The sequence below is a fragment of the Antedon mediterranea genome, chromosome 6 (genome assembly GCF_964355755.1).
Source record: "Antedon mediterranea chromosome 6, ecAntMedi1.1, whole genome shotgun sequence".
Lineage (NCBI taxonomy): Eukaryota > Metazoa > Echinodermata > Crinoidea > Comatulida > Antedonidae > Antedon > Antedon mediterranea.
The window spans coordinates 3,045,031-3,057,592 of record NC_092675.1 but is presented as its reverse complement, the minus strand read 5'-3'; the positions used below and the strand labels follow the sequence as shown (position 1 = coordinate 3,057,592).

The 12,562-nt window shown below is 31.7% G+C and overlaps 1 protein-coding gene across 1 annotated transcript in view; it reads left to right on the top strand.

Annotated features, from left to right (window-relative positions):
• LOC140050949 (ras-specific guanine nucleotide-releasing factor 2-like) overlaps positions 1-12,562 on the top strand; it is a 67,582-nt gene that overhangs the window by 26,922 nt on the left and 28,098 nt on the right. The window contains exons 7-8 of the mRNA XM_072095964.1: positions 575-828; positions 4,140-4,219. Of these exons, the coding sequence (XP_071952065.1) occupies positions 575-828; positions 4,140-4,219 (334 nt within the window). The remainder of the gene's footprint in view (positions 1-574; positions 829-4,139; positions 4,220-12,562) is intronic.

Below are 12,562 nucleotides of genomic sequence, written 5' to 3'. Positions count from 1 at the left end.
CAAGTCAGGGGATAATGAAATTACAATCAATCAATTATAAATAATTACAGTAGTTCTCATTAATATTTATTTATTTATTTTAAAATGCATTAATTGCAGTATTACAGAATTGAGTAAATTGAATAATTCATTAATTACTTTAAATTTAATCACTTTTAATTTAACCTCATTTGAATCATTTTTGTTTTAAATTAGTAATCTAGCGTTTTTAATCTCAGTCTATCAAACTACATATATATGACCAGAAGAGAAAGTCAAAGTAAATATACCAAGTTCATGATAATTTGGCCAATCCTACCTATCTAGAAGCAGGCAAATCTTCTATGTTTGGCCTAAACAGCCTTTTCTTAAAAAGCTTTGATGTCCCCAAGTCCATAGTGCATGATCCAAATGTCCCTTTTTTGGGAATAAAAGTTCATTAAAAATCCTATCTACACAGGCATGACACTCGTCGTCTAATACATGACTGACATAATATGACCAATAATAGCCATAGTAGAACATTCATTGAATACCTCTTTAGTTTTATATACTGCATCTGTTTTAATAATCAATTCATATTGTTTTACTTTAGGTTCAGAGCTTTCTTAGAGGCTGGCTGTGTCGACGCCGATGGAAAGCTATCGTGCAGGACTACATTCGTTCCCCACATGCCGAAAGTATGCGGAAAAGGAACAATATTGTGTTTAACATGGTGGAAAGTGAACGTGAATATGTGGAACAGTTGTCTTTACTTGTGTCCTGCTTTTTAAGGCCATTCAAAATGGCTGCCAGTGCCAAGAAACCAATCATTTCTCATGAAGATGTAAACTCAATTTTCTTAAACAGGTAAAATTAAATCAAATACAGATTAAAAATAGGGTTTGCTGTACAAATTCAGTGTTCCCAGAAGGCATACACAGGTGCCAAGATATGATTGGTACTGTCGCATCATGCAATCATGCAACCCTTATAGCTGATATAGAGTAGAATGTGATCGTATTATGATCTGGCATCACCTTGCAAGCCTTATTGCCATGAATGATATACAGGTTTTTTTTAATGAGTGTGATCATATTGTGATCTACGGTACCATCTCCTTGAAAACCCTGATTGCATCTCTTTGCAACTATTATTGCTTTTGTAGAGAGGGAACAGGTTTTTTAATGAGTGTGATCATATATTGTGATCTACCGTCTCCTTTCAACATTTATAGCTGTGATAGAGAGGGAACAGGTTTTATAATGAGTGTGATCATATTATGATCTTCCATCACCTTGCAACCCTTATTGCTGTAATATAGAGTGAACAGGTTTCACATTGTTTCATATTGTTATCTAGCCTCTCTTTTCAACACACATTTCTGCAATATAGAGTGAACAGGTTTTTTAATGAGTGTGATCATATTGTGATGTAGCATCTCTTTGCAACCATTATCACTTTTGTAGAGAGGGGACAGGTTTTTTAATGAATGTGATCATAATATTGTGAACTAAAATCTCCATGCAACCCCTATAGCTTTAGTAGAGAGGGAAAAGGTTTTTAAATAAGTGTGATCATATTGTGATCTTGCATCGTCTTGCAACCCTTATTGCTGTGATAGAAACGGAACAGGATTTTTAATGAGTATGATTGTGATCTAGCATCTCATTGTAATCCTTATAGCTTTTGTACATTGGTAAACAGGGTATTTAATGATTATGATCATATTGTGATCTTGCATCATCATGCACGATTTATAGCTAGGTGTGAATCAGTTTTTAGTATGTTCAAGGTTATCAAGACACCCTTCATGTATCTAACTTTCATGATTAATACTTGATTTGATTATACGAAATGCGTGGGAATCTTATTAGTTAGTAACACATACTGTACAATTTGTTGTTAAGGAAATCTTACTTGCGTTTAATACTAATGTTACAATCTTTGAATGATCTACTTTTATTGCAATTACACCTCCGATGATGTCATTGATGATGTCAATTAATGTTGAAAACAAATTAAATTCTTATCATGTGATGTCATAACTATATAAACCTACTTTACCCTTTGCACATAATTATTACAATAATTGTAATTATTACTAAAAACAACACACTCTGTTGATATTTTTAGGACTTTTAGAACTCTTTCCGATATGCACAATTATAGTGGTTGACATTCTTGCAAGGGTCATTTGATCTATTTCTGTTGCAGCTCAAATGTTTGCTGACAGTCAATATATCGTCACTACTCAAGCAAGTCTTGTGATTTGGTTTTGAGAACATGGGTTTCCGATCCTGTAAGGGCCACTGTTTGTTAATCAAATGGTGTGAAAATGAATAGAAATAACATAAATATATAAGCGCGATGGTTCCCTTTTCACAGCACATAAATTATGTTCAATATCAACTACATCATAGTAAAAATCTCAATTTATTTGCAAGAGATCTGTCTTTAAAATATTGTACCTTTCTGCTGTAAGCTGTTGATACTGTACCAACAATATTTAGGATATTTTACCTCCATTTATTTCTGCCACTGTTAATTAATGTACATTATAAAATGTATATATACAGTATATTTCACTATAAGCTCTTTAAAAAGCCACTGTATTGGAACAAACTCTTTTGTAGCTAATGTTTAAAAGTTCAAAGCATGGTTTACGAAGAGTATTAACCTAAATAAACAACATAATACACTCCCACATGCGCTAAATATTGCAAAAAAAATGTACTCGCAGTATTCTCATACTTTTTTCATTTATACGGTAGATAGTCTGATGAAGTAAAGTAGGTTACGTTACTAATTCTGTAGGAATATTATTACATTCAAATATCAAAGGTGATATGTATACATGTACTGGCGGTAATGTATACAAGGGTATTTATTGTCTCAACTATCATAGGATTTCTTTCCGCTCACGTTTTCGGAAAAGAATAATATTTTTATGGACCTGATAATACAAATTTTTAACTTGATATAATAAACTTTTTGATTGGTTGATCATGTTGAATTGAAGGTGATATAAAGTTTTCATTTTATTTCTTTTGACAACAAATATCTAATATAATTTTAAAAGATATATGAAAAATTTAAAGCAACAATATTGCACAGTACTAGGGACTTTACGAAACACGATGGGAAGCCATAGGACGGTGATCATGAATAATTTATGCATGAGCTTTAACAAAGTGGGCGAAGCTTACTGTGAAATTCCATCGTCTTTTTGATAACGATAAAGTTGCCATTTTCCCGTTTACGGAGAACAATTAGAAATATAAGTGTATATATAACCTTAAATATACAGTTAAAATTACGCTTAAACATGGAATTTTCAAAACTTTAAATAATATTTGAACTTTTAATTTAATAGTTGAAATAACATTTTTATTGGGTTAAAATGACTGTTAAAAGCAGCGTTTTAATGCGTGGCCCTAGCTAGAAAGGCTATGCCTATGCTGTATTACCAGAGCCAAGCGATTCAGAAGGGTCCTGCGCCACAAGACAGGGGAGAGAGAGACTGCCGGTTGTTGTCTTTGCGCAACGGTGCGTAATTAATAAAACGGCAAGTTGACTGTATATGATTTTACGCTTTAGCGAACACAGGATATTCGTCGTTGTGTTTCGTAAAGTTCCTATTGTTATTCCAGCAAATGAATTTCCAACTTCTGAGATCATTATGTTTGACTGAGTATACTCTATGATTACTGATAATAAAAACAGTAATTAAAATGTAAATACCAGGCTGTTAAACAAACTTTTTTTCTAATTAAGATTAACAATTTTGATCAATATCACCAGGGGAAAAATTTGAATGTTTTTCTTTATTAAATTTCAACATCGTTATATTTAATAGCATCATGGGAGATATTAATATAGATATATATTTCATAATTTAGAAAATTTTGATTAAAATACCGTAGTTATGTTAAAGGAACTCATTAATGTTGTTCGTGCCCTTCATATTAAAATTAATGAACAGTGTACATTTTGACTCTGCTTAATTTGCTTCTGTCTTTCAGATGTAGGATTATGTAAATTTTTAATAACGAGTAATAAATTTATTAAGGGAACAGAAATGTCTTCAAAAGAAAGTTTTAAGATATAAAATACAATATTCTCCTGTGTTAATATTGTATATTTTCATTTTTGTTCATAATTTTAAATTTCTTTTTCAGTGAAACAATATTTTTCTTGCATCAAATATTTTACAAGGGTTTGTCCGCCAGGATGGATCAGTGGCCTAAGCTTTTAATTGGTGAGTAAATGTTTTTAATTGAGAATATAGATATACATATACCCATCTATGACAAGTTACCAGTGATGTGTTAAGCTTGGTTCCCACTAGGACGCAATCAAAGTTTGTATGCAAGTGCTCTACCAGCAACGTACAGTACCCATCTATGACAAGTTACCAGTGATGTGTTAAGCTTGGTTCCCACTAGGACGCAATCAAAGTTTGTATGCAAGTGCTCTACCAGCAACGTACAGTACCCATCTATGACATGTTACCAGTGATGAGTTAAGCTTGGTTCCCACTAGGACGCAATCAAAGTTTGTATGCAAGTGCTCTACCAGCAACGTACAGTACCCATCTATGACAAGTTACCAGTGATGTGTAAAGCTTGGTTCCCACTAGGACGCAATCAAAGTTTGTATGCAAGTGCTCTACCTGCAACGTACAGTACCCATCTATGACATGTTACCAGTGATGTGTTAAGCTTGGTTCCCACTAGGACGCAATCAAAGTTTGTATGCAAGTGCTCTACCAGCAACGTACAGTACCCATCTATGACAAGTTACCAGTGATGTGTTAAGCTTGGTTCCCACTAGGATGCAATCAAAGTTTGTATGCAAGTGCTCTACCAGCAACGTACAGTACCCATCTATGACATGTTAATGTACCCATGTCGTATTAAGCCTAGTTCCCACTTTTCATTCTCACAGATTTCCTCATCTTTATCATTTAAAAATTAATTATAAAAAATATATATCAATTTGATCTCTGATGCGCGTGCGTACAACTGAGGACTAAGTGATGTACCGCCGTACCATGCCGAGAGTGTAAAAAGTCTGAATCCAATCGAGTTTGAACAATACCATGAAAGCACCAGTGGTCTAATGGTTAGGACATCTGCATATCAAGCAGGCGGTCTGAGTTCGAGTCTCGGTTGGGGCGACTTTTTCTCATTCTCACAGATTTCCTCATCGTTTCAAATTAATTAATAACATTTCAGTATATCACCGAGCGGTTTCGAATTAATGTTCATTGCCTGATGTGTTTATATAAAATATATATATATTATATTCTTTCTGACTGTTTTACAGTAGTTAAGGTTTGGCTTGTTTATTTGTATAGCCACTGATACCCATAGCATTGTCATCTTTCGGTAATTTGCCTTTGGAATTATAAATCTTATCAGTAATATGAGTCCAAATCTTTTTATTTAACAGATATATTATCATCAGTGTATATAAGGTTGGAATCTTCTCTGTTTAATCATTCTATATGTCATAGATTTAATTTTTATTAGGTAGATTGAACCGAATATATGAATGCTCGAGACAAATTATATTATTGATACATAGACGTGTCATGTGACATTTTTGACAAATCAGATATTGTTATTCGAAATGAATAAGATATTAATGCATACTGAACCATTTGTCTGTTCTAACATATCTTGCCAATCAGACAATGTCAAAAACAATTTGGTTTGTTATAAATAAACGTTTAAAGATATTTCTATTATAGTATTTAGAGCGTACTGCCTATTTCGTGCTTAGAATACCTGGATAAACCGATATATATGTATGTATATGCAGCTTCAGTAAAATCAGGGAAATTATGACATTTATTAAACTTGAAAGAAAAGTTATGGATTGAAAGTAAAATTGTAAAGCTTCTTGTTAATATAAAATTATAATTTGCGACTCGTTAAATAGAGAATTTTTATAAATAAGTCGTTAAAATGTCAATCCTGTTGCATGGACACTATAGTTTTGTTTTTCATTTGTTTTTTTAAAGACATAATTTTCTATCTCTATCTCTTTTTTAAAATTATAAAATGGAAAACCTAAATGACAACAAATGTTAGTATTCATTTTGACTGAAAAGGTTTAAATTAAAAGCAATTGGATTTTTATAAATCATTATTTACCTGAAAGAGTGTAATTTAGCAATAAAATTAAATCGTCTGCCAGACAATGGGTTTTTGGTTAAAATTAACTTTATTTGACTTTAATTTTGTCTTTTTTTAAGTGAAACATTCATTTGTTTAATTTTCTTTCTGTTGAAATAGAACAAATCTCACTGAAACTGAAAAATGGTCTATTCAAATTCTGATTCTTCATTTTATCTTTAATATTGTTTTATTCTTTTGATTAACGATACTGACAGTGATACTATAATCAACTGTGAATTTTAATGATTTTGAAAGCTTCTACAAATTGTGGAATGTATATTACGCTGGGTCAGTTGATTTTTCTTTGCAGGCTCATAAAGGGATTCCTCATAAATTAGTTCTATTTACTCTGAGGCTTCTTGATTCATTTGATGATTTTTCCATGAATTATGTCTTAATTTGAATGCCCGGACTTTGCAGACGGATTATTAAAATGAATGTCATTCTAGTATTTATTCCCAAAGGGAAGTCATACTATTCTTTCACATTCTCAAGAACTGCAGTTTCTCGTAAATTTATTTTTACTGAAATAATGTTTTCAAAATCTTTTGTTTTTATTTCATTTATTAGAGAATGAAACATAAAAATTTAAAAGCAAGTTTAAAAATGTTTTTAATATCTTTTGGAACATAAACATTTAGAAGCAGGTTTAAGCTAAATTTACTTTAAAAGATACGTTCTAATTAACAAATACTTCAGAATTACATCATATAATACTGTTACACTGAAGATCTTATCCTATTACTTTATTTAAATGCCACTCGCATTTCTAACTTTTCTATAAAACTTTTTGAGTATTTATTATACAATTAAATGAATGTTTTATGAGTTGAATAGTGAGAATATATATTTTTCTAAGCTGAAAGCCGAGTAGAAAATAGGAAAGGTCAGGATGGCAAGAAATATACAAAATGAATACAAAACAGTGATAGGCCTTTGGATGCAGAGTCTCAGTTGTAAACGAAACATACTACATGTTGGATTTCTATCACAAATTATTTACCTTCCTACGACATCAAAGTTAGTCAATGTTTATAAACAGCTGAACGTTTAGTATGCGCAATCGTTTAGTACCTTTAATCGTTGAAAGGTGAGAAAATAATAAATCATCCAATCAAATGGCTAGGATATACAAGGCATGTGCATAAATGTATAGTATATACTCACAGCGAGTCAAATGGCCGAGCGGTTAAGGCAGGAGCGCCGTTTACTGTACCTAAAGAGCCAACAACATCGGCAAGGGTTCGAGGCCGACTCGCTCCTAGTTCTGGTGGTGTAACAAGTCTTTTCAGATAAGGACTATAAACCATAGGTGTACACAGTTATAACCTGTGTGTACTTTAAAGAACCCAGTTCATTATTCGAAAAGAGTAGGGGGTTACCCCGGTGAACTGGTTCACAAAATAGCCCCTGTATCAGGGTGATTACCACCTATCTGATAGGACAGTGATTAATTCACTATTGGTAATTAATCCTTGGCCACATTGCCTAAAGACATAAAATAAAATAAAATAAAAAAAGTATATATGCAGTAGTTTGGGACACCCCTATTTATTGGGAACCCAATGAAACGAGTAATAGGATATATATTCTGTTAACACTATGTACACCTTGTTAGGATCTAAATGTGTCCCCTCCTTTAATACAGTTACATTTAAGATTAACAATTCTTTTTATAAATTTGAAAAGTGTGAGTGGCAATATCTACTTTCTTAGTTTTCTGTGTGGTATTAAATGTCACAAACCAACAGTGGTTGAGTACTTGTCCAGTGGTAGAGGGGTGCTCTAAGAATGTTTTACTTTTTTATCTAAGCCCTCTTTCTGGAGAGCATGGGCCATTGTTGGTTTATCCAGGTAAGCTATAGGCACAAAATATGTTTTACCAACCAAGAGATTTCGTACGTTTTCGATCCTGCTAATGACAATGTTTGGACAAATCTTGAGATGTTTTCGTCACTTATTTTTTAATGAGTGCTATGGAAAATGATCTTGGATTGTTTGCAATTGCTATGTAGGTCACAACATAATGTGCTTTTTCTGTATTATTTAATTTCCTATCATTCCATCAAATTTAAGAGTTATCTATGTGAATTCAGAACATAAATATTTAAAGGGATAATTATGTGATCCTTTCTATATTTATTGTATACTTGATTATGACATGACCTTTATTATGACATGACCTTTATGACCTTTATTATGACATGACCTTTTTTCCAACAAAGCTTATAACAAAATTATACGGCCTGAGTTTTATCGCACCTGTAAATTACAGTTAAACATTTTAATTCCATTCCACTTTTATTCCATTGGTTTTTATATTTGGTGATAATGTCCTAATACCAGGAAAACATCTTATCAAATGGTAGTTGGAAATAATCTAAATCCCCTAGGTGGTTTAATCTTAATGTATACTACAAGTGGACACATCTTTATTTAAATGATTTTAATGCCAGGTGGATATTTTTTATTGGACCTCATATTAATTATGGCAAGTGTATATTGTTAGGTATATACTGTTACTGGTACTGGTACTGGTTCAAATAACCGTCTCACAGAGACATCTGGTAGCCATTGACTTAAAGCCCCCTTCCCTACGTTTTTTAGATCTAATTTAAGATCACAAACTATATTTAATGTAAAAATAATACTATATGGTCCTATTGCGATAACTTTTTTCGTCTTTAAACGGTTAAAAATGTGAAAAATAAGTCGATTCTAATAATTATAGCGGCCCGCTATAAATCCCAAAATGCATTGCGCGCGGATTGATATTTTTGTTTTTCACCTGTAATTCGTTCACTTTTCGATCGATTGTGAGGCCAAAACAAATGGAAGACTCCTAACTTTTCAGCGAAAATACCGGGTTTTCCCCAATTTGTATCAACGGAGTCTGGCAAAAATAGAAAGACAATTAATGCAGCAACTATACAACGTCAAGCTAGGTATATAGCTAGCGTATGATGTTCGTACGTTACCGATGTTTACCAGCTAGGCCTACAAAACTAAGCCTAGCTAGGCTAGGCCTAAGACCGTCCACGAGAGGTTGATCGCCGCGAGCTACTTAGGTAGTGCATTGTTTCTCACTTTTTATCATAATTTACCATAAAACGTACATTTAAGACAAGGAATGACATGGTTTAATGTTTTTAAAGTGATATATATGTATTATTTTCCAAAAAACGTCCAAAATTGCAGGGAAGGTGTCTTTAAAGTTGGCATTTGGATGTGTTACTTTTAAATGTAGGCCTACAGTATGAGAGTGACTACTACTACTGTTGTTTATTTCAATAGATTGCTTTTATACCAGGTATTCGAGGAACATTTATTCACGTCCAAAATGTCTGGGTATGAATAATGTTTGAGAAAAAAATAATCTAGATGTATTAGTTTAGATCAGATAACATGCAACTCAATTTATGTTAGGAACCTAGATGATGCAATTGTAAATTGTGTTTCGCATTGATTAGATTTGATAACATGGACTTCAAATATTATAATTTATTTTATGTTCGCTTATACCATAGTGCTTATTGAAAATCCAAGCAGATTCGGTTTAGTAGCTTCTAGTCATGTTACCATGTTGTTTTAATATCTATTATTCTTCTATCTTGTGATTGTTTATTGTAAAATAACTAAAGTAAATTGATATTGCTGCAGTTTGGCATATTAGAAACATAATTTACGGTTTCTATGGATACCTCCCTAGCAACTATAAATTATTGCTACCATAGATAGTGCAGTAAATCTGGCTAATCTTTATTTAATGTTGAACTTTGACCCTAATCATATTCTGAATCAATTTTTTTACTAGTTAATACTGTAATTCATTTCTGTATTGTTGACATAAATTCTCTTTATTATAATAAATCCTATGATTGGTTTTAATTATCAATTTGCACAATGGCAAAGATGTTGCTATAAATTGATTTTTACTCGCCTTAATCAAATGGATAATAAATCTCAAACTGTGTGGTATTTTAACTCAATAAGTATATTTCAAAAGGGGCCTGCTGGTTTGATGATAATATTGCTGAAACTCCTACCTACAAGTGGCTCAACACTGCTGTGTTTTGCATGGTTTGACCACTCAATGGATTAATAAACATGGTTTTACTTGACCGTCCAGAAAACAATCACCGATTTTTCATTTATTTAAAAAAAATTTTATTTTGAAACCATCCAAAGAAAGTACATGAATAAGTAATGATAGAGATAGAGAAACCGAAACTGTGATATGATTTGAACCAACTACTGGCAAACAACAAGGTCAACCACCAAGCAGCAGTGTTGTTACTTTTAATACTATACAGTAGTTACATCTATTTTCTTATTTTTTTTTTTTTTAAATAATGTCAATAATCGTCGGTTACAAAATTTATGCCGATATATATTTTTTTTGTTACAAATACGGTAAAGCCATAGAGGATTCAAGAGCATCAAACGTGATATTCGAAACAATGAACAATGGTTTATTATCGAACAATACATCATTTTCGTGGACACTTCTTAAGTGCAGTATTGACGAAAACATAAAAACCATAATTTTACTTCATACAGTATGAACAATACCATACAGATAGTAATAATAGTCTCAATGCCAACATCATAAGAGTTCCTCATGCTTTCATTTTCATGTTATTGTTTCATTATTCACAATTTAATGAAATCATGAAATTGAAAGGCTGTTGTAAAAGTTAGTGCTCTGCAATAATTACCTAATATCTCAATTATCACTATCATACAAACAATATCACATTTTAAATAAAAATGAGTTTGTGATTTTATAAACGTTGATATTTTCTTTGTTGAAAACATCTTTGTGTTGAAAATGATTACTTCAATATCTTGATATTAAAATTTTACTAATTATTTTAAGTATCTTAATGTGAGTGAAGTGACTGAGTGGTTAACACCAGGAGTCGTGCACTCCATAATATGTGGTACACTATGCAAGCAAAATCGGACATAAGTTGCATGTGTAGATTTTTTTATAGACAGCCAAAAATAATAAAAGGCTGAAAAATTAATGTTTTTTTAATTTTTACAGAAAAGGATAGCTGAAACAATATTTATTTATATTACCTTGGTGTTTTTCTATTTTGAGACAAATAAATAAATAAATTTGAACTTTTTGTGTGGTATGTTGGTTAAAAAGATAGTTTAAATTTATGATTTTCATAAACCTATCATGTTTTATGCTTAAATCGAAAGTCTTCCAGTGGGTTGTTTTTAATAAAAATTTGCATAATAATAGAAAAATAGTTAATTAACATGGTATGGTATCAAGATATTTTTTCAGCATTTTTAATCTTGGATTATGTAGTTTCAGTGTTTGGGAAAATCTCAATTTTGAAAATTCCAACTTATTACCCTTGCATGTGCCACATATTGGCACAAGCTCAAGGCGCTACTCGATTCTGATGGTAGAACAAGTCTTTATGGATGAACTTAAACCATGAGGTCCAATTTACACTGGCTCTTGTGTACTAAAAGAAGCCAGGGCATCTTTTGTAAAGGGTATAGGTTTTTCTGGTGTTCTGGTCTCTTTCAGCTCCTGTTGTTTATCACTGCATTGGACAAACAACCAATTGAATAACAGTAGTGACCCTATGTCCCAATTGTGTCAATTCCAAATTCGGGACAGTCTTGGGCTTGTCCAAAAATATCTGGTGAAGAATTACTTTACTGTCAACTAGTGAAATCTCTAGAAGTTTAAGTATGATATCTCTATGCATTATAAACATTATTTTTATACAATTGAAAAAAAACCCAATTTATTTCATTGTTTTTTTCATTGCAGTTGAGATAAATTTAATTGTGCGCAATAACCACATTATTGTACTATATAATATTATTTTTATAAAAGATTGTTCAAAATCTTCAATAGTATATATACCTGTTTATCTTTTATTTCTAAGAAGAATTAGGTAAAAGTCTGTGGAAAACCTATGTCGATAAATGGTTGGATTAGTGCGTGCTCTGTCTTAACCACTCGGCCATTCAACTGTTTTTTTTAATAGTTTTTCTAAGGTTAAGACGAACCACAATCATGTATGTAAAATTATACTAAAACTATTAAAGAGATCAATTATATCCAACCATTTTAATATTTTCAAATTGTTGAGGTTGATGCATTCTCTTAGACATGGCACCTCGCACTGGATGTAATTAAAATGGAAATCATTTTTTGTTTTTTTTAATTCCCAATGATGCTGATGCCTACTAAACCATTGAATACAATTTCCATAATTTGTCATAACAAAATTCCAATATTATGAATACATATTTTATTTATATCATTTATTCAAATGATATTCTTATTCTTATGTACTAGTGTACTGTGTACCTGTAGTCATTGTTATGGCAGATAAATGTAGATGTTATCAATGTTTTAATGTTGAAATCAACGTGAT